The following is a 22,184-nucleotide window of genomic DNA, read 5'->3' as shown; positions in this document are numbered from 1 at the left end:
TAATCACACTTGATGATTTAATGATTTTTCTTGAATTATATCTTCAAAAAATATATTTATCGCTTTTTAAAAATCAAGATGTTTCAAACAGATTAATTATATTTTACGACTTAAAATGTTCTCGAGTTAAAATTTATCTTTGATTTAAAATTAAAATTTTAAAAATTATAGAAATTAATGTTGTACATAAATTATCTGTAATGTTTAATGTAAATTTATGAAAATATTAATGCTTTTGAATGTAACTGTTATCACTTATTTTATTTATCAATATATCAGCCTCGTGGTCTTAAAATTATACTTTTTTTTTTTAATTACTCTCATCAATTAAAATTCTTTAAGTGGTTTCGTGATAAAGCTGTTGTGTGAAACAAATAATTAACACATTTATTTCAAAGATTTCGTGTACTTTATCAAGTTGTCTTTTTATATAAACTATCGTGATATATTGATAATATTTAACGAATATTATCTCTGTACATATTGATGTAATTTTTTTTTAACAGTGTTTAATATTGATACACAGATTTTGGTATATCTAGTTGTTTTATATATTAACAATTGTGTTTTATTATGTTTTTTTTTTTTTAATTTATATTTGGAATATCACTAGTATATATTTATTGTATAAAAAATTCTTTCTGATATTATCATTTAATGTTTTTCTCGCTATTTTAACATATTAATTATACGATTCGCGCTTATGCCTTTTTTTTTCTTTTTTTAAATATTTACTTGACGTGATCTGTGATTTGAAAATTACTCATATAATTATGTAACAATGGACTTAGTGAAGATAAAATCCGTTTTTACATTATTAACTATATAAACTAAGGTCCAAAAAATTCCGACCAATATAAATTTAATTACACATTATTTTAATTAATAAAACGAGATCCGAGTTACGGACCAACGTCTCCGTAAAATAAAATAATTATCATTAATAATGATGTTAATTTTTTTTTTAACGCGAAACAAGTAGATTCGTATCTGCGTAAGATAAATTACATCGAAAAAAATGTTTTTATCACATTTTCTATAAGTTGAGGGCGTTCATTCAAGTCAATCGGCGGATGTTCTGATTGATTGTACTGTTTTCTCAAATCGTGCCATAAAATAAGGGTGTCTCTGTACTCCAAAAGTTTATCGTACTCGTGTAGTTTTTCATATACGTGCAATAAGCCTCGATAATCATATTCAAGTCCGCTGTAACTCTTACCGAATAACTTAAGATCTGTAAACAAATATAAACAATAATAATAGATATCACATAGTAGGTTTAATAAGGGTGTATAAATTTTAGCAATCGAAAACCATAAGAGCATAAGAAAAAATAAATTATGCTCTTACACGGTAGAAAATCGGGAGTGATTACGGATTTGATTTAAATCAAAGTTTACTTCGTCACTCCAGAGAGTTTCAGAGTTTTTAAAAAAAATCACTTCGCATACGGATAAGATATTAAATGACTTTGTACATAACAGCTATGAAATAATGAAATAAAATTCGTCAACTTACTAATGGCAATGCTGCGGTAGTAAAGTTTTTCCGCGTCACGATAACGATCCATGTGAAAATTATAGAGCGAAGCCAGGTGCCCGATACTTAATCCAACTTCATAGTCATCCGGGCCCAGTAATTCTTCTTTAATGCTTATGGCTTTTAAATGCATCTCTTCAGCTTCCTAATAACACAAAAGAGTAATAAAATAAATATTTAAATTAAGTAAACGTTTTGAATTATTAGATCTATATAAAATCACCTGAAATCTATTCATACTTTGATACAATCGACCTAAATTACCGTAGTGTTTAGCCGTTTGTACATTTCGTTCGCCGAATGCCGTCTGGGCAAGACGAAGGGCTGAGAGATGCAGGTACTCGGATTGCAAAAGTAATTCTTTATTTGTCGTCGACGCATTGTCCTGCTCGTTGTCAAGCGCAATCTCCTCGAGTATCAGCGCTTTTACGCGCTTCGCGCTCGCCAGCATCAGGTGCTCAAACGGCAGAAGCTTTTCCATTATTTCAATAGCTCTCTCGACGTGTTCCCGCGCTTCTGTGAATCTGCCTGAACTGTATTCGCGTACGTACAGAGCGTACGCCAAATCCTCGTGAGCAATAGCAACATGTAAATTAGTATGGCCAAATATTTCTTTTCTTATTGACAAAGCGTTCTCGTATATTGATACGCTATTTACAATGCTGTCAAAATTTAGTAAATGAAAACCGTAAGCTATAAGAACATCACAGAACTTGGGGTGATTTTTGTCAAATACTTCCCTTGACAGATAGACGGCTTGACGTATTAACAAACCGGCCTTTTTAAATTCACGTTTAACAACGCATGATTTAGCGGCCTGACGTAATACGTCTATTGTAATACGTGGCGGTAATGTTGGCTTTAATTCTTTCAATGCCGCGACACTCCATCTGTAAGCCTGATCATATTCACTTCTCATAAAAAATAACACACTGAATTCAGCGTAAAGTGCAGCATGATTGCAATCTTCGTACCCGGCGTACTGTAACTTCTCAACTGTACTTAATGCCAGCTCGTGTGTCTCCTTAGCGTCTTTAAATGCACAATAAGCCGCCTGGGCACGTAATAATTTGTGACAGCAGTCTAATGTACGGCACCAGTTTTCAGCGGTCTCGCTCTCTGCGATACATAAATCTCTGCACATTAATAAAACTTTTGTACTTTCTGCGTACCATCCAGCGTCACTCAGAAAGCTCCCGAGTCTGAGTCCGAGGTCTATAATATTTGCTTGGCCATTTAATTTGTTTCTTATCCTTGAACAACATACATTGAAACTTATCGCAAGCTCGTTGTCGATTTTTGTTCCGTGATCCATCAGAGCCTTTAAATTATTTTTATTTCATTATTTCACAATAATTGAACGTCAGGAAACTATTTTATCACTTAAATACTTGGAAAAAAAATATTTTCAATCACTATCTTATTATCGATATGATAAAATTGTTTATTGAGAAATAAATTTCAATTAAATGTTACAGTCTCTAGAAATAGATAACATAAACCTGCATATTGATAATTGTTTGTTAGTTATTTATTACAAAACTAATCTTGTGATAAAAATAATACATAAAATCCAAGTGACGTTAGCAAAGAGATTGATTGTCATAAATAATTTAAAATATATGAATTTCTTTTTTCCAAGGCCGATTTAATTATGATAAAAATATAAAACAGACCATATCTGCGGCTTTTAATAAAATAATAAAAAAGCTATAAAATGAATTTATTGAAATAAACTATAAATAAATACCTGAAACACTTGAAATAAATGAATTCTTCTGCTTCTGACTCTCAGCATCTTTGAAAAAGTATCTAAATCGCTGAACTCAGCTCCCAGTAAACATAATTTCTTTTTCTTATACAACTGAAACAATAATAAGCTTTGTGAGGAATCGCTATCACTCATACCATAAATAATAACTAACAACAATAACACATTGTAGAAATTTAAAAATTAAGATAAATTAATAGAGTAAAACAACAACAAAAAATAACTACGGCGTAATAAATATTTATCGCGGTAATTAATCTCAAGTGACAAGTGGACAAATGTCAAATAATATGCAACGTTACGAGTAATTAAAACAATAAGTAATATAGTACTACTTATTAAGTGATGAATAATAAATAATTAGTAATGAGTAATTTATTTTTTTTTTTTTACCTCGTAGTATACATCAAAGAGAATATTGTCGGGTAAACAAGTGAGATATTTTTTTAATTTTATAAATCTATCAGCAACTCGACAAACACTTAATTCGTATAGTGTTTTTGTTGATGAAGTGCCTGTAGCACCAGCTTGCGGTTTATATTCATCAGCCATTTTCCTTGTATTGCTCGTTTTCGTTGTCAATCACCACCACCAATAATAATAATAATAATAATAATAATAACTATAATAACAATATTGGTCAATCACTGATTCTTCAACGATGACAACAACAACAACAGTAACTCTATACAACCAATATCAATAATAATAATAATAATAATAATAATAATAATAATAATAATAATAATAATAATAATATTGGATACTGAACTGTTGTAATACCGAGTAACTACATCAGAAGCAACATAAGACAACTGCTGTTGCTGCTGTTATGTATAATTTTAAATCTCATTTAATGTTTTTTTTTTCTTTTTTTTAATTAAATTAAATAGTCGCTTACGTATTGACGTGATTATTTAAACAAGATTCATTTAAATTTAAAAACCCGATATTATTTATTGTATCAATGTGCCACCTTTTTTATGATAATAAACAGTTAACACTTGTGATGACAATTGTTATTTTTTTAGTTGTATTATTAGTGGCTCTTTGTAGCACTCAGTAGTGTGTCTGTCGTCTATATTTTTAACACGACACTCTACACTAAACTACACCAGCTCTACCGAATTACAAACTATATGTAATCTCGGATCTCAGAATAGCCATATTTTCTTGGATCCGGATCGAGTCATCCAGTGATTGTCAGTACAGCCGATAGACTTCGCTCCTAGACATTTTCCCCACCACATCAATACCTGTACCACCACCACCACCACCAGAACCAGCTATCATTCATTTTCATTTATTATTTAAATTGAATAATTATACACGTGTTTACTTGGACAGATAATTGGGTTTGATAAAATTTAGCATTTGGTCACTTTAACAGGACAGTAATAATTTTTTTTATTATTCTTGATTGAAGATCTAGACAAAATGGTGAGTAACTTAAATTCAATATGTAGCTTTAAATATTTATAGGTTATTTTTATTGATGGAATAAATTTGTTTAGCCAAAGAAAAAATTTATCGACAAAAAAAACGCGGCTTCGTTCCTCGTGGGCCATCGGTCCCAAAAAGATCCACTGGCAGCTGATGAAAATGCACCGCAGCATGTTCTGGTTCCGATTGACAGCAAAAAAGCTAAGGAAAAGTGTAAGTCTGTTTTTGAAGACGAATTCGCTTATTTACGGAAATTGGAGGATGTCAATAATTTGCCACAACAATGGGCCCAAGATCAGCCTGGCCCTAGCAGTGAAGATCGTCCTAAAATAAATTTACCCTCGTCGGTATTGCCGTCCTCGGTTGAAGAAAAAACCGGGCTCCTGAATAGAGCGGCGCCTATTTCTGGACCCAGACCGGAGCTGGATCCTGATATCGTTGCTGCTCTGGACGATGACTTTGATTTTGAAGATTCCGATAATGAATTGGAGGATGATTTTATCAAGTTGGCTAATGGTGATAATAATACTGATTATTTTAATGAAGAAGATGAATATGGTATTAATTTGTTGGATTACTAATAGGGAGTTTAATAAATAATTATATTTATAGTCTCAACTAATTTATTTGGTTTTTAGATGAATCAGATATTTCGTCAAATTTTATGGTAGATTCTGATGAAGAAAGAGATGAAGTTTGTAGTTTAGACGGCCCGCAGTTTACATTCAAAGATGAGGAAACTAAATCACGATTTACAGAGTACTCTATGAGCAGTAGTGTCATGAGAAGAAACGAGCAGTTATCCCACGTTGATGACAAATTTGAAAAAGTAAATATCAATGTGTTTACTTGATAAGTATTAGTAATGATAAATTAATTATTTAACATAATAGATGTATGCTGATTATGATGACGAACAAATTGGAGCACTAGATTGTGAAGAAATAGAAGGACACGTTGATGACGATTCAAGTTCCATACTAAAATTAGCAATGGAGTTTCAAAAACAACGTGAAGAATCTGTAAGTGTGATTGATAATAATTTATAGTAGTAATTAATCAATAATAATATTTATTTACGCTCGCAGACTGTGAGTATTTCAGAACTGATGAAAGACCGTTTGAAAATAATTGAAATAAACTCAAGCTCTGAGGGAGAACTAGAAGAAGTCGAAGTAGACGAACGTAGAAGAAATAAATGGGACTGCGAAAGTATTCTGTCTACACACAGCAATATTTTCAATCATCCTAAATTACTGCCAGATCCTAAGGTATTGTATCCTTCAATCAGACTTTTATTCGATGTGCAGAAACTCATGTACGGAATTTATTATTACAGAGAATAGGAAAAATAAAAATAGACAAACGTACGGGAATACCGAAAAACGTTTTGAATGATCAGCCTGGAAAGCTGACGGCTAAAAATTTGGTTCGATTGGGTCTGGAGAACGAGGACGAGAGGAATTTATCTTACTCTGGTAGATCGATTGCCGAGACTAATAAAAGTTATTACAGTATGATAAGTATCAGGCCCAAGAATGAAACACGAGAAGAAAAAAAAGAACGTAGAAAACGAGTGAAGGAACATCGACGGGTATTTTTTATTTTTAATAATAAATAAAATAATAATTAATTTAATAATTACAGTAATTATTAATTATTATTTTTATTACAGGCGCGAAGAATCGAGTGTAAAGAAAACAAAAATGCGTTCAAAGAAGAAAAGAAACGTCAAGAAAAAATATTATTAAATAATAATCGTAACAAATTAATTGCTCCAAATACCCAGCATATATAAAACTATAATTTTACTTATTCTTTATAATTTATATTATGTAAAATAATAATTTGATATTTTATACAATAAGAATAAATAAAATTGAAGGAATAAAATAAATTGTCATTATTTAATAAAATTTATTGGGGGAATCGTTACATGTAAATGTCAATTACATTTTACAGTAATGTAAGTACGTACTGGAGTGTAAATCCATACACACACACACACACACACACACACATATTATATATATGAGACCACGTGAGTAAGAAAATAAGAAACAGCGCCACCACCGCAAGAAGAACTTCACCAGTCATATGATCGATTCGTGATTAGTTTCACCTAAACTGCTCCAAATTGTATTTAATCTTGTCTTTAATTTGAGTTTAAAATGGCCAGCCAGACCCAAGGTATCCAGCAGCTCCTGGCTGCCGAGAAGAAGGCCGCAGATAAAGTCACCGAGGCCAGGAAACGTGAGTATTTTATTTATTTATTTTTTCATTGTAATGTCCATTCAATTTGGACATTTTACGACTCGTGTATGATACGTGTGACTTGTGGGAGTGCCATAAAAAATCATCACATTGAATACGAATGCAATTTGGGTGTGGACGTCTCTCTAATTATTATTATAATCAATGACAGTTGCTAATTATATTTATTTAAATGTTATTTATATTTTTTAATTTAGCGAGCTGATATTTTCAGGTTGGATCGACCTTGAGTCCAAGCTAAAATTTATTAAAATAAATGTTTTAATTATAAACCGCTTTCTCTTCGCTGGTTGATGCCCTGGGTTAATAATAATAATTAAACAAAATAAATATTTGTATTTTAGGCAAAGCACGTCGGTTGAAGCAGGCCAAGGAAGAAGCTCAAGATGAGATTGAAAAGTACAGACAGGAACGTGAGAAACAATTCAAAGAATTCGAAGCCAAGGTATACATTTTATAATAATTTACTTTTTTTTTTATAATTGATTTACTTTAACGCCAACGATATTTTGACAGCACATGGGCTCTAAAGAAGGCGTAGCAGCGCGCATTGATGCCGATACAAAGTTAAAAATAGAGGAAATGAACAGCCAGTTGTTGACTCACAAGGACCCTGTCATACAGAAAATTTTGGAGCTGGTATACGACATCAAGCCCGAGTTGCACCCTAACTATCGCTCTGATGTCTAAGCTTCGAGCGCAAAAAAAAAAACATACTAACAAAACCTATAATAATAATTATTAAAAAATAATCTATCAATATTATGTAAGTGTAAATGTCTCCTGTATCTTTCGAAAAGTATATCGTCGTTAAAATGTATTTGGAAACAAATTAATATATATAAATATATATATACATATATTATAATAACAATTATACACTAACGTAGATGTAGACCGTGATACTCAAACTTTTAGAGAATTTATCGAGTCTTTATGACAATAATTATAAAGGTATCCAGTTAATCACAATTGTTTGCACAGCTTAAATATTTAATCGTAATTAACAGTTTGAGAATTACTGCAGCACCATTAAGTAACCATGTGTAATTATGATAATTATTGTTAACGAAAAATGTGACGCTGATTCACCGAGGCCTGGGTGAACCCGCGAGCGCAGACTAAATAATATCATAATAATTATAAATATGTTTTAAAAAGGTGGTGGCTACTAAACTCATATGGTAGATAATTGTTGCTAGGCTTCATTCCATGATGTTTTATTATTTTTTATTTCTGTAACATCGAGGACTGTTATCATTATATTTATTTAGTACGATCTCTTGAGAGTTTCTTGTGTCAGCTCCAAATTATCATGAGACTCTCACGACATTATACTGATTAATAATAATAAATTAAATTTATTTACGCTTGTATTTTATTTTTCTTCAAACAATAATAAAATTAGCGCCAATTATTTTGACTTTTTAAATTCAAAAACCAGTAAGTAACTTATAAAGTACACGTTTTATTGGATGTTTATCAGCCTGTACAGTATTAGCGTCGAAAATAAATGTTATAAAAAAAAAAAGTAATTATTGTTTTCAAAGAAATACTTTCCTTTGTATTTAAATAGTTTGGTGTCAAGTAATAAATTAACTTATGGATTATTGCGTAACTTAAGTTTTGTTGGTTAATTTTATTGTTTGAAAGTTTCCGCGCCACGCAGGCGCATGCGCAGGAGAATTTCCAATGACGACGTACAACAATAAAAAAAAGGTATTTAATAGTGTATAGATATATACAGTTTGTATTTATAAAGACGCGATAGCTGATTGGCTGGAGTATAACAAACCTCGGGAAATAACAAGGAGTGGGGAGAAGTTGAGAGAGAGGACGAGGGCGAAGGTACGGACGTACGATGAAGCCTCCATAGGACTTGGTTATGGTAGAACACAAAGGGGTGAAAATAATAAAATGAAAGAGAAAAAGTTTGCGGTGGTGGGAGTTGTGATCAGCTGGTGAGTTCGTGATTCCCCTAATGCTGGCTCTGGTTTAGCTCGGTTGCGCCTCTACTCTTCTGTACGACAATCTCTCTCTCTCTTTCCCTCATATCGGTTAACTCAACATTACACTGACTCTTCGCTACTCGTACATTTGTGTCTTGCTTCGTACTCGTACACAATTCGCGTTGGATTCACAGACGTCGGCGGTCCGCACTACGGGACCAACCTTACCAGCGCCATTCAATAAAAAAAATCCAGGTTTACTATAATTTAAATAGTTTATTTAAACAAATAAATATCATAAATAATAATAACAATAGTTATAATAAATATATAAATAATAATTGTTTAGTGTGTGTGTCGTACGTCGGTGGTTGATAAGACGTACCGAGAAATGGAAGAAGCTGAAGAGATAAAGAGACTGACGGATAATAAATTGAGTACGCGCATCAGCATCATCACGTTTATCCTGGACGTAGCAACCGACTACGAGGAAAGATCAGTGACAGCGATACTCAACGTGTCTTTGTAACCTGGTGCAACTGCTGGCTCTGTTACGAGTAACTGTTATGATAAATATATATTATTAGTTCGGTTGCTGGGAAAAACCCGCGAATCCGGAGGATTAAAAGCTCCGAGGAGTTATTGTCCGGGTGTGTCGTGATATTTTATCATCATCACGCAGTCTGATATTTTTATTTTTTTTTTAAATTATTTTATTTATAATTTCCCGGTAAATAATTCAAAGCATCGGATACGTGACCAGTGACGGGATCGCGAGTGTTTTTAAATAAAAATATAATTTAAATAATTAAATTATACTACAGTCGGTTTTTTTTTTGTAAACAAATTTATAAATTCATAAAGAAGAAGGATGTGGTGCCTCGTGAGCCAGGCGAACTCGGTGATCCTGGAGGTACAGGTGGATCCTCGGGCTATAGGTCGCGAATGTTTGGAGAAGGTAAATAATATATGTGTTCATCATATGTATTTTATAACTCTAAATTTAACAAAGCTTTCCGCTGGGTAAATAACCAACCGAGACTCTAATTTTTTTTTATTACTCATTCACTCACTAACTAATTTGAATATTTATTATCATTATCATAAGCTTATTTTTTTTAGTCGTAGAGTAGATTAAATTCGTCGATATTCCTGTGACGATATGGGTCAAGTACGAAGTTTGGCAAATGTGTTAAAAAAAAAGACTATTGATTCAAGTAAACCGTAAACAAATAACGTAACCGTAAATAAAATTCGCATAAACTACCGATTAGTCAACGTCCATTTGTTTATTAACACATTTTAACAAACTTTATGTAATGTTACATCAAACATAAATTATCATATTGCTAGCAAAACATACATATATATATATATGCAGATACAAATATGGGTAATTAATATGATAATTAGTCCCCAGGGTTTTATCTATTCGAAAGATGGTTAATTTTAAATTAAATTCAGCAAGAGTGTTCATTCGATAATTTATCAGTATTAAATTCAAGTTAATCTCATTGTAAGCCGTCTGCTAAGATAAGGATACAGCCAAGACTAAAGACACACTACTTAAACTCTCTCTTCAATGTCTCATGAATTTTATAATAAAATAATGTTTGGCATTAAGTAGGATTTACACAAAATCCTTTTAAATTTGCCGTTGTTAATAATCACGATCTGAGTTTTCCATTTCCAGCTTTCATTCGATCTAAATTCATCAGTTAATTTAATTGTTCACAGAAACAAAAGTTATCTTGAGTCAAGAAAATATTTCTTAAGACAAATGTTTTCGGGAACCGAGTCAAGATTTTCTTAAGCCAAGAGAACTTCTCTTGGCTTGAAATCTCTACTTTGTCCCAGAAGAGGTTTTCAAAAAAATTTTCTTAAATCAAGAATATTTTATTTCAGACGGATTTTTTTTTCTGTGTTGATATTTCGGATACTTGACATGGAAATTCCTCATTAAATATTTAGCACTCGCAAACTCGGTGGATGTAATTTTTGGCTTAGTCAGTGCAAGAAATGAATCACGCTCAAAAATAACTGATTATAAATAAAGTATATATATATATATATATATATATATATATATATAACAATAATTATTTGGTAGAGGTTGAAAAATCCATGAGTGTGTGTATGAATTAAATGCGGTGGGGCGTTTGAGGAAAAGGTCGTATAATAATCAAGGGTCAATCTATTTGCATGGGTCGTCGACGCTTGGTTGCAACGCCACATATGTATATATAATTAATACGGTCCTCTCTATGTCTATATAACATATATGTCTCTCCTTATATTACTTGAAATTAATATTAGCATCGCTCCGAGTAGGGCGAGTAGACCGTTGATAGTTCGTGCTGGAAGTTAAGCAATTGGGGATGTTACCGCTAGCTATCCTCAACTAAAGTCTGTTCGTGCGTCTAGGTCAACACGCCTATCTGCTGTAAAATTACCTTACATACTGTCTTTATCACATCGTCGTTGTTAAACAGGAAGATACTTTTCATCCTCGTCCACTCTCGTGCATGCAAACTCTCCTAGTCCTCACGTATTGTTATCACAATCCATTTGCTCTCTTTCTTTTATTTCAGTGCCCATAACTATTGTAGACTACATTAATTGGTCAAAGAGTGATAAAAGTTTAAGAATAATACAAAGGACACTTTCAAACTTTAACACTTTACCATTAACTTTAACTTCTGGCATATTATATATATAACAACTGCATCCCTACTCGCTCACTACATTCCCATTTCCGCAGGGAGTTTTCAAATTAGTCCAAGTGTCAATCGTAAAGAAAAATCGCAGTTTGCTCTTACCTCCTTTCATTGCTAAGTGTAAAACTTTATCCCTCGGTCCGTATATATTTTATCCGAAGAATTCGATTAACGCGCTAATTGCCAAAGTAAATCCGATAAATTATCTTTGACACTGATACGAACTTTGAAAATTCCTTTTTTCAAGTTCTAACATTTTGCTATAGACCACACGCTGTACCAGTTATCAGCCGTAGTGATGTATGGTGCTCATAAATTTATGCGACAAGATGGTTCTATTTCATAACTTGATTGACGGACTATAAATGCTTTGTCACTTTCGTTTCTGATTGGCGCTTTCTTATTTCACGGGCACACGCCCGCGGCGGTTTAGATGTAGATATACTATACTATCAAAGTAGAGCAGAGTGCAGAATACTGATTATTTAATTGATAATATAGAACACTGAAGGTATAGGTGCCAATCGTACGTCAACCTAGTTGCGGTAATTTGAATATCAGCTGGTTAATTATTATTACTATCGTTAAGCGTAATATTGTATAATGATATAGTTTGTATACATATATATATATATATATATATATATATATATACGCACGCATCATCGAATGTCATTAGAGAGTAATTGCCGGTTATTAGCGACCTTGCACGTGAGTCCCAGCTTGCAGTAAATTAAAATAATGTCTTATTATTTTTTACCAAAACGTGCGCAAATAGTAATTTTATCGAAAGCTTAATTACTTTTTATTTACTTTTTAACGTGAGTATCAAAAGGTAATTCATTACATACTAGTCCGTTTGAGTACAAGTTAATTAAAATTTCTTATTTATTTTTTTTCAAGCGATGGATAAATTTAAATATTTTTTTTTTATTTGATTAAAAGTTCGCCGATAAATAGTTTAAAGTTTGTTGGAATATAATTCTCTCTCTCGAGAGTAAAACAACCGGAAAGGAAGGCTAATGAAAATGTCTAACGTTTATATACCGAGTTTAAGTCGCAGTGCAGTGCAATTATACACTGAGAAATATAACATAAAAGCTTGAGAGTATGCACTAGTTACCAGTGTGCCAGGTATATATATATGCATGCAGCGCATATGAGGATAAAGATCACTCGTGTTGCATCGATCGTGCACGTGCACAAGTTTTACGAGGTCGTTAAACTCAACGTTTTATTTTTTAATAGTCCACTGAAATGCAAATACATATTATGCTTTACATATACTATTCGTGTATATAGATGTAGGATATATTAAAGTGTTACAACTATTGTCGCAATTACTCAGCTCGTCAAACAAGAGTAAGCAACGACCTTCGGCGTCAGAGTGTAAGACCTCTGATACCGCTTCAATAATTCATTACAGAATAGCGAATGTTTTGTGAAAATTTTCGCCATTTCCCTTGTTACAAACACATTATATACTAAATATATATACTAGAACTAGAATTCATGTTTCGCGTCCATGTATGTTTATTTTAATGTGTACTGTTGTGTAAGTTGAGTATATTTTAATGCTGTCTTAAGCCGATCAGATGCTCGGAAAAGAGAATTTACATACATTTCATCTTCTTCTTAGCATAAGATACCAAGGGAAAGAAAATATTTTGAGCTCTAGACATTCACAGAAACACGTGTCTGGACATCTCCTCTGTGTGTCCATTTGATATTTTTTTTTATTTTACCTTCTGGTTATCATCCGACATGATTTTCGAGGCTCTCCCAATGTAAAATAACAGAAAACCCAAATTCCTGTGTCTTTTTTCATGCATTAATTTTAATATACATCATTGTGAAAATTTTTCTGCTATCTTTAGCCAATCAGGTGTTCGGAAAAAAAGCTCCACATACATTTCTCCTTTTTATATACGGATATACCAACTACCATTAATCAATACATCTTACCGTACTCTACTGCAATGTATATTGTATTTACTTTTTTTTTCCAATTATTTTTCTTATCGTCTCTTCTTACTTTTTACAATAATTGTGAAACGGAAAATATCCAGAGCTCGTTAGAGTTCAGCTATACTCCAATAAATGAAATAACAGAGTTACCGAAGGTCGTCACGTAATTCAATAGTTATTTAAAATATTTTTTGTTGAGTAGTACATGTAAGTGAAGTCATAAATAGATTGCCATCGGCTGTTGATTAAGAGAAAAATGGGTTGGGAGAAAAAAATTATAATTAAATGAACTTGTTGATGACTCGGCGTGTAAAGCTTACGAAAATAAAATTTGCATACTCGGGTAGTGATATGAGTACAAGTCAGGCAGGCAAGCAAATAAGCAGAGTAGAGTATAAGAGCATAAGTAAAATGTTGTCGATTGGGTCTTTCCCGTTCCAAAGTCCAACCGCGCACACGTGCTTCTTCATCGCCTTGTAGTATATTTGTATGTAGTCGTCATTGTTACGTGTGGTCTTGGCCGACCTAAAAAAAACTTGTTCCCAAATTTATCCTTGCGTATACTATAAACACAACACCCAACTTCTATATTTATTATATCCGCTAGTGTGACTTTAAATGTTTAAAAAAAATATATTTTTATATAAAACTTTATTTACTTCTAGGTTTTTTTTATTTTTTTTGGACTCCGCCTTTAAACTACGATTAGATGGACCGATAAGTTAAAGCCCAGTGACTATTTCCGGCGAGAAAAAAATGGTAAAAAAATACGAGGACTGTGGACATGGATGAAAAAAAAAATAACGTGGAGAAATAAAGAAAGAAAGCGAGTCTCTATAAACTCCCACGCGGTTTACATACGGATAAAAGGCACACGCGTACATATATATGTGTATGTACGAGTATATAAATATATGTGTATATATACATGACAGGCTCGAGGTCCGCGGACTTTGGACTCGAGAGCCCGCACTCGTTCTCTGTCTCACTCTCTATATTTACGATGTCCCCGATATCTCTCCGTCTCTTTCATCTTTCTCTGTTATTCTTATCTCACTTTACATACACGGACTATCTGAATCTTCAGTTGACAAACTCTTATTACTGAATAAATTTTTATTTACAACAACACAACGATAAATTAATATAATTATTTATACCTTGACATTTATTAAATAAATTTTATTTTCATTTTTTTTAAACAATAAACAAATGTCATTTTTTAATAATAAACATAATTATCATTACAATATAATATATATACACCCATATTTGCTTTTATAATTTACATTACATTAACATGTATATTTAGATTTTATAAAAATGTTATTTTCCAAAATGCATCCGTTAATATTTACTTTTTTTTTATTTTTTGAATGACGCTATTATTAAAATGATAAATGGACACAGCAGCAGGCACCGTCGTTTTTACATTAAACTAATTGCCGGTGATTTGCATAATAAAAACATTAACAAACTGTGCATGTGTGGGTGGGTGTGTCTGTCTAGAGAAGAGTGACATTTTTAAAATGAAGATAAAATTAAAAAATTTTAACATAAAACGGCTAAACGCAACGACTACTGACGTAGACAAAGTACACCAGCATCAACCAGCTACTATTCATTTGATGGGCAATTCAGCCCCCGGCATCATCCCCGTGTATATAATACTCCTGTCGTTGGTATCCGGCTGTTTAATCTCACTGTATACCTCTCCGACAATAGGGGGCATTTATCCGCGAACAAAAGACCCAGTAATAGCCACTACATACGACGGGACAGGATACATCGGGCATTATATGTCAACCCCGCACCGTACCGGTAATACGCTCCGGACTCAAAGTCCTCCTTTTTTATACTCGACAATTGTTAGCTACGATTTTTCCATTCGCTTCATTGTATTTTTAAAACCACACGCTGCAAAACTTTAAGCTCATTTTTTTTTTTAAATATACAATAAATATATCAATTTGTTTTAATTTACTGTCAATACTAAATACTCTTTACACTCATACTGACCAGCATCTGGCTACACATTTATAAATATATATATATATGTACCTGTATATAAATATTGATTTTTATGGTCTGTTTCTAATTGTTTTATTGAAACAATGACCTCAATGTGCTCTCGAGATCGAAAGGAAAATATGTACTCTGTTTATATAAACCGAAGCACTAAGTTTTTTTTTATAAACGAAAGTTTAAATTTATATTCATTGTGTACTTTACACTGACTATAAATCACTCATGTTATTTCTATTACTCTTTAAACTCGAATAGTTTGTGCTATATATGTACATGCACAGAAAAAAATATTCCGTAGTGTTAAAAACGGTCTGTGTTAAATTTTTTGTGTTGATTATTTTGTGATAAATCAACACATTTCATGTGTTACTTAGAAATTTTAAATTGATCTACAATTCAAAACTGTAAATATGTTACCTAGTACAAAAATAGATATTAATAACATTTATTAAGTGTTACTTTGTGTTGAAATTTTGACACAAATTTAGTGTTGAAATTCAACATAAATAGTCTGCGTTAAAAAATAACAAAAAATATGATCATTTTAACCCATTTTGTACTTGGCGCAAAAATTTTTTACTAGATTTTTTACTTTTCATTTTGTTTTTTTACTTTCGCTCCGCGAAAACGTTCCGATCTTTAGGTACATTTTTTTCTGTGTAGTCCTGAAAAAATTTTTGTTTTCAATTTTAACAGTATAGGTAAATTGTTAAAATAACTTTGCCAACAATATAAAATGTTATTTTAATGATTGCGTGATTTGAATTCAATCTACCAAAGTTATGGCATATTTCGAGTTTATTTCCTGCCGCATCAGATGGATTACTCTGATGGCATTTAGATAACTTGTTAAATTGAACTTGTATTGTATTGTATTGTATTGTATTGTATTGTATAGATGTATACATATATGATGGATGTGTGATGTGAGGATGACAAAGATAAAATAAAAAACAATAAGCGGAGGAGGTTGATCATGACAATGAAGACATGTCATTTATTAGCACGACACGTAGACAGTGGCCTTGCGTAAATTACAAGTCTGAGTAACTTATTGAGGCGGTCAGGTGTTTGACGGGATAAAAAAAACTAAATGTACTTTTATTTAATTACACGGACAATTACTGTCAATATCCCCGGCCGCTTTGCTGAGTAACAGTGGAATTTTTTATGGCCAAGTTAAATAAATATAAGAAACCAGAGATTTTACTGTGAAAATAAATTTTGAGTCATTTTTTGGAAAATTTCGATTTCTGAGTTGTCTGACAAAATGTCTTGTGATTTACTAGTATAGATTTTTTTATAACAAATGTATGAAATAAAGTTTTCGCTACTAACAAATGACAAGATTTATAAAAATGGCGGGAAAATTAAATGAAAATTTTTAAAAATATACTAAAAATTTATCGACAATAAAATGTATAGTAAAAGTGAATTTCATATTAATATGAATATAGATTGGAATTAATTATTTGAATTTAATCATAAAAAACTTTGGCAATAAATAAGTCAGGGAGAAACTTTACGTCAGTGATAATATAATTGATAAAATATGAAGTTTTTATTAATTTAGTATAAATACATGGGATTATGGGCATAATATTAGTTAAGTAACGGCGGGAGAGCCAATCGTTAATATTTCTTGGGCTTGTTTACGTCTTTTTCATCCGGTTTAAAACGAAGCACGTACGTGGGGTAGGGACCGGTTATTCGCGATCGCGAGTCGGCGCGAGTACGTGATCCACACCACGTCCAGAAGATAAAATACTAATTTATACAGGTTTATTTTTATATCACGTCAACGAGAGAATAAAAAAAAAACTGAGAAGATAATCTCGGCAATGTTTTCTCAACAAATTGCAAAAAACAATTATAACTTGTATATTTTTTTTTAGTTTTGTATTTATACGTAAATTGGTTTTTTATTTTTAAAATTAAATTGTATGAAACTTTTTTTAATCAGAAAAAAAGTAAATGGAAAACTGGGTTATCAACCCGGGGTCGTCATATTTAAATAAACTTTAAAAACTATATTTCAAACAATTTATTAAACAAACAATAAATATGTAGCGAATAAAGTCATTTGAATATCAGATTAAGTTACTTTTTTGTGGTGACTGTATAATAATCCAATCGAAATGTTTTGGAATTTTTATTAATAGGCCAGACTAAAATAAATATATTGCGCGTTTTAAAGCTTTATATTACTTTTTTTTCCATATTTTTATTCATCGGTTGGTTTGAATAAATTGGACTTTTTTTTATCATGGATTAAAATTTTTTTCCTTCTTTTCCAGGCTTGCAACTGTCTTGGAATAAGTAAAGAATGTGATTACTTTGGACTTAAATATCAGAATGCTAAGGGCGAAGAGCTTTGGTTAAATCTACGTAATCCCATTGAGAGACAAACAGGCGGAGTTGCACCTCTGCGGTTTGCGCTGAGAGTTAAATTCTGGGTACCGCCTCACTTATTATTACAAGAAGCAACCAGGTGAATTATTAATACAATATACATGTAGAATAGTAAATATGTATATATATTATAATAATAACAATAACTGTTAACAGCAGAATTAAATTAATATACAATGCGAATTGTTTCAGACATCAATTCTACTTGCACTCGCGTCTGGAACTGCTGGAGGGAAGACTTAAAGTTACAGACTGGGCATCAGTTGCAAGACTAGTGGCATTGTTGGCGCAAGCTGAAGCTGGGGATTACGATCCATTGTCTCCACCGCATGGGCTTTATTCCCAGTGCTGTCAAATTCAGCCCGGCGGTTCTTGCGAACCTAAACCCCACGATTTTCTACATCGAATAATTCAACAGCACAAAGAAATAAAAGTGAGCTCGCTCTCTTGTCGAAATTTTTTATTTATTTATTTATTTTTTTTCCATCTCAACTCACAATTCTAATACATAATACAATCTCCCATAAAAAAGTTATTTATTCATTAGCTTTTTTTTATCGCTTTAACTTACGGGCACTTTTCAGGGAATGAAAGCTTCAACAGCCGAGTACTGGTTGCTGAAGGAAGTATCGAATTTGGATACATTTGGCCAGGAAATGTTTCACAGCAAATTTGGTTCAAATGCGGTGTCGATGATTGGCGTTGGGCCCCACGGAATCACCGTCTACCGCGGAGAGAACGACGAGAAACAAAAGTACGTTGGTAATTAGAATAATTTATTTGATAATAAAGTAGGCGAAGGTTTTTAAAATGAATGATTGCATGATTACTCCAGCATACCCTACACGGCCATACAGAGTGCGACATCCCAGAGACGGATGTTCCACCTGATCTACCTGTCTCTTGACGGTGAAGAAACGTCATTGGACTTTAAATTAGACTCTAGTCAATCAGCGAGTGGATTGTACCGGGCTATTACGGAAAAGCATGCCTTTTACAGCTGTGAAACCGTCAGGAGCGCCGTCACTGCTCAGTTTATACGTGATCTCAAGGTAATACAATCATTATTCATCCACTTACATACTCAGCTTATACAATACTATTCCATTAAATGGAGAAAATCTTAATAAATAACAAAACTCTACATAGATTCAAGGCAATATATTTATATAAACGCAATATCATTTGTTATTCCAGGGAACTATTATTTCTATTTTCAACGAGGACTCGACCCTGGGTAAAAAATATGTCTTCGATATCCGTAGAACTTGCCGGGAGGTGTATGATAATGCTCGGAGAGCACTTTACTGCGAGGCTGTGAATATTGGGTTGCCAGAAGAAAGTCAACTTCTAGATAAGCATGACTGTGGAGATTGTGAAAATTCAAAGTGCAAGGTATAGTCTTTTGTTCTTATCTGGCATCTCCTCCTCCCACTTCTTCTTCTTCTTCTTCTTCTTCTTCTCATAAATTCATTCCCGACGGTCTATTATATTACCATTATTATTATTATTATTGATCGATTGTTCTATAGAAGTATATATGTATTAAATTAATAACCAAACAATGTCGTAAACATTTCAGGAGTCTCGAGAATGCCTTGCACGACTATTGGACGCGATGCTCTGTCGAATTTGCATGGATCGTAGCTTGGACACGGCATTGTTTCCATGCGGACACGCTGTTGCTTGTGTTGAATGTGCACGTCGCTGTGAACGGTGTCCCCTTTGTCGTGCCGATATCGATCACTGTAGAACGATTTACCTACCGATTGAATTCGCTCACGTAGACAGCAACAAACACAATAACAATACTATCAACAACAACAACAATAACTTCAAGCAACTGCCGATGGACAGAGGCGAGTCGACGTTGAGCATGAGTCAGTCGGAAGATGTTATCAACCAGGCAAATCCGAGGAATGATACCGATATCAGCAGTCACGGCATTTGAGAACGACGTGACAAATGGAAATCCCTAGTGTTCAGCAGAATTTTGCGGATTTTCACCTGTGGTGTCGAGCGCATTCATCAAATCGAATGAACACAATTATACTGATGATACCAACGTTTTTAAATTATCATTTCTCAGCATAGTCATTTGCTTTTATCATATAAATAATATATACATATATGTTTACGTCATGTGATCTTTTTTATATTTCAATTCATACCAATTTAACATTTAAATATCTTATTATTATTATTATTGTTATTATTATTATTACATAAAATACTTGACAATCTATATCATTTTATTTATACATTATTATTAATATGATCAGGCAAAGTTTAATTGTCTAAGAACTTGTTGACTATTGATACAAATTTTTTTAAAAATTTAAATTCAATTAAACTGATTATGTTTAAACTTTTCTTACGCTGTGATTAATAACTTTGGTGTTTAAATAGATATGATGTTGTCAATATGACAAAAAAAAATATTGGAGGAAAAATATGTATAACTAAAAGTGCTATTAGCAGATAATTATTGAATACGCATAATTAGCGTCTGGCGTTACGATATTATTAGAAATTTAAATATAAACGGACCAATATATTTTTTCTCGCTTTCATTATTCATTACTTATTATTATTAATATTATTATTATTACTATTATTATTATTATTATTATTATTATTATTATATAATATCATATTAACATAAAAAAATAATAAAAAGTCACTTGTCAGCATAATGAACACTAACTATTTTTATCAACTTGTGACTTAAATTAAAAAATAAACGAGAAAACATTACGAAAAATGTTAAATCGTTATCTTTAAAATATGGTGAATAAATTAAACCGTTTATTACTCACCATGATACGTGTATATTTAAATGTATATATAAACAACCCGGTTAAAATTAAACGTCGACTTAAAGCATGAATCTACTTTTAATTCCAACGAATAAAACAAAACTATAATAATAATAATAACAATAAAAATAAAAATAACCCATCAAGCGTAAATGTCTGAGCATTTTTTGTCTGCGGGCAAGTAAATGATAACAGAGGAGACTGAAAGAATGAAAAAGAAATAACAAAAAATTTATGTATGTATATACACACATATATATATATAAATAAACAAAAACTCGAGTGAATGATTTTATTAGTATATTCAGCGAGCCCAGGAATAATAATCAAGATAACGTTTTATTTGAAAATGTTTATTGTTTAACGTTTAAAATATAATTTATTAAATAAGCTAACAAATTTAAATAAATATGGCGATCGTTATAGTCATCCATCAATGCAATCTATATTTACTTTTAATTATTATTATTAATATAATAAGGATACATACAAATATATTTTATTTGCAGAACAAATAATAAATTGACCAGCTCTGCTAAATTATCTTTTATAATTTGTTATCACGACTCATCAATATCATTAATAAATGTGTTATTGATATGATTAATATACATGTATCGATAATATTAATGTTAATATTAATTAATTAATATATATATTAATTAATTAATTATTTATTGTGATTATCTAGACATATGGAATGAATATAAGTATCGTGAATAGTGAGTAGTAATCCACTAACTGGCGAAAAAAATACATAAATATATATATAAGACATAAGAGATTACCAAAATGGTATCTTATATATGTGTAATAATAATAATTAATATTGTCGTTTGCAAAGAGTATTTTTAAAGTATTTTAAATTATTTTTTAGTATTACGTCAATTGGCGTTAAATACATGCGAGTAAAATATAAATTTTCAGATAATAAAAAATATTAAATAAATGCATAATAAATAAACAAATAAATATACCGTATGAAAAATAATACTGTACACTCGGCCTGTTTCAATAATATTAAAAAATGTGACAGATAATACACTCGTCTGACGTTATTTCATATAAATAATAAACCCCGTCATTATATTTCCATTTCAAATCATGAGTGTGAATGTAACAGACATCAGACAAATTTAAAATTATAAATAAATAGAGTAAATAATTAAAATAAAAATATTTATAAAAAATACACTTATTAATTTAAAAATTTTTTAAATGCACATTTTTTTTAAATTTAATTTTATTAATTATTCACTCTATT

General features: G+C 31.5%; 4 protein-coding genes across 5 annotated transcripts; 3 read left to right on the top strand and 1 right to left on the bottom strand.

Annotated features, from left to right (window-relative positions):
• Positions 1-54: 54 nt before the first annotated feature.
• Positions 55-4,471, bottom strand: LOC103569790 (amyloid protein-binding protein 2). 2 transcript variants are annotated; one of them, XM_014441902.2, is made up of 6 exons: positions 4,083-4,471; positions 3,704-3,995; positions 3,290-3,403; positions 1,763-2,860; positions 1,519-1,684; positions 55-1,234 (listed from the first exon to the last, which is right to left on the bottom strand). In XM_014441902.2, the coding sequence occupies exons 2-6, from the start codon at positions 3,860-3,862 to the stop codon at positions 1,005-1,007; spliced, it is 1,767 nt and encodes a 588-aa protein (XP_014297388.1). In that variant the 5' UTR covers positions 3,863-3,995; positions 4,083-4,471; the 3' UTR covers positions 55-1,004. The 2 variants fall into 2 exon arrangements, with proteins under 2 accessions (XP_014297388.1, XP_053593333.1); XM_053737358.1 differs by having other exon boundaries at positions 3,704-4,471.
• Positions 4,472-4,570: 99 nt separating this feature from the next.
• Positions 4,571-6,643, top strand: LOC103569789 (protein LTV1 homolog). Its single transcript, XM_008547283.3, has 7 exons — positions 4,571-4,750; positions 4,825-5,311; positions 5,392-5,582; positions 5,647-5,775; positions 5,842-6,024; positions 6,093-6,347; positions 6,429-6,643. The coding sequence occupies exons 1-7, from the start codon at positions 4,748-4,750 to the stop codon at positions 6,549-6,551; spliced, it is 1,371 nt and encodes a 456-aa protein (XP_008545505.1). The 5' UTR covers positions 4,571-4,747; the 3' UTR covers positions 6,552-6,643.
• Positions 6,644-6,829: 186 nt separating this feature from the next.
• Positions 6,830-8,444, top strand: LOC103569792 (V-type proton ATPase subunit G). Its single transcript, XM_008547287.2, has 3 exons — positions 6,830-7,006; positions 7,372-7,472; positions 7,544-8,444. Exons 1-3 carry the CDS (start codon positions 6,925-6,927, stop codon positions 7,715-7,717), a joined length of 357 nt encoding a protein of 118 aa, XP_008545509.1. The 5' UTR covers positions 6,830-6,924; the 3' UTR covers positions 7,718-8,444.
• Positions 8,445-8,893: 449 nt separating this feature from the next.
• LOC103569793 (E3 ubiquitin-protein ligase MYLIP) lies at positions 8,894-22,056 on the top strand. The gene is made up of 8 exons (XM_008547288.3): positions 8,894-9,231; positions 9,326-9,934; positions 17,987-18,180; positions 18,294-18,534; positions 18,686-18,855; positions 18,937-19,153; positions 19,299-19,496; positions 19,684-22,056. Exons 2-8 carry the CDS (start codon positions 9,848-9,850, stop codon positions 20,050-20,052), a joined length of 1,476 nt encoding a protein of 491 aa, XP_008545510.1. The 5' UTR covers positions 8,894-9,231; positions 9,326-9,847; the 3' UTR covers positions 20,053-22,056.
• Positions 22,057-22,184: the final 128 nt, after the last annotated feature.

Source organism: Microplitis demolitor, chromosome 3 (assembly GCF_026212275.2).
Source record: "Microplitis demolitor isolate Queensland-Clemson2020A chromosome 3, iyMicDemo2.1a, whole genome shotgun sequence".
NCBI classification, from domain to species: Eukaryota; Metazoa; Arthropoda; class Insecta; order Hymenoptera; family Braconidae; genus Microplitis; species Microplitis demolitor.
This window is presented reverse-complemented; position numbering and strand designations above follow the sequence as displayed.

Excerpts from the sequence above, each read along its gene's own strand:
- LOC103569792 (XM_008547287.2), top strand. The coding sequence starts at position 6,925 with ATGGCCAGCCAGACCCAAGGTATCCAGCAGCTCCTGGCTGCCGAGAAG. Across the intron at positions 7,007-7,371 it reads AGTCACCGAGGCCAGGAAAC|GCAAAGCACGTCGGTTGAAG; the intron begins GTGAGTATTTTA and ends TTTGTATTTTAG. Across the intron at positions 7,473-7,543 it reads TCAAAGAATTCGAAGCCAAG|CACATGGGCTCTAAAGAAGG; the intron begins GTATACATTTTA and ends ATATTTTGACAG.
- LOC103569789 (XM_008547283.3), top strand. Across the intron at positions 5,312-5,391 it reads TAATGAAGAAGATGAATATG|ATGAATCAGATATTTCGTCA; the intron begins GTATTAATTTGT and ends TTTGGTTTTTAG. Across the intron at positions 6,025-6,092 it reads AATTACTGCCAGATCCTAAG|AGAATAGGAAAAATAAAAAT; the intron begins GTATTGTATCCT and ends TTATTATTACAG.
- LOC103569790 (XM_053737358.1), bottom strand. The coding sequence starts at position 3,862 with ATGGCTGATGAATATAAACCGCAAGCTGGTGCTACAGGCACTTCATCA. Across the intron at positions 3,404-3,703 it reads TCTTTGATGTATACTACGAG|TTGTATAAGAAAAAGAAATT; the intron begins GTAAAAAAAAAA and ends TTATTGTTTCAG. Across the intron at positions 2,861-3,289 it reads ATTTATTTCAAGTGTTTCAG|GCTCTGATGGATCACGGAAC; the intron begins GTATTTATTTAT and ends AATAATTTAAAG.
- LOC103569793 (XM_008547288.3), top strand. The coding sequence starts at position 9,848 with ATGTGGTGCCTCGTGAGCCAGGCGAACTCGGTGATCCTGGAGGTACAG. Across the intron at positions 9,935-17,986 it reads GTCGCGAATGTTTGGAGAAG|GCTTGCAACTGTCTTGGAAT; the intron begins GTAAATAATATA and ends CTTCTTTTCCAG. Across the intron at positions 18,181-18,293 it reads TTATTACAAGAAGCAACCAG|ACATCAATTCTACTTGCACT; the intron begins GTGAATTATTAA and ends GAATTGTTTCAG.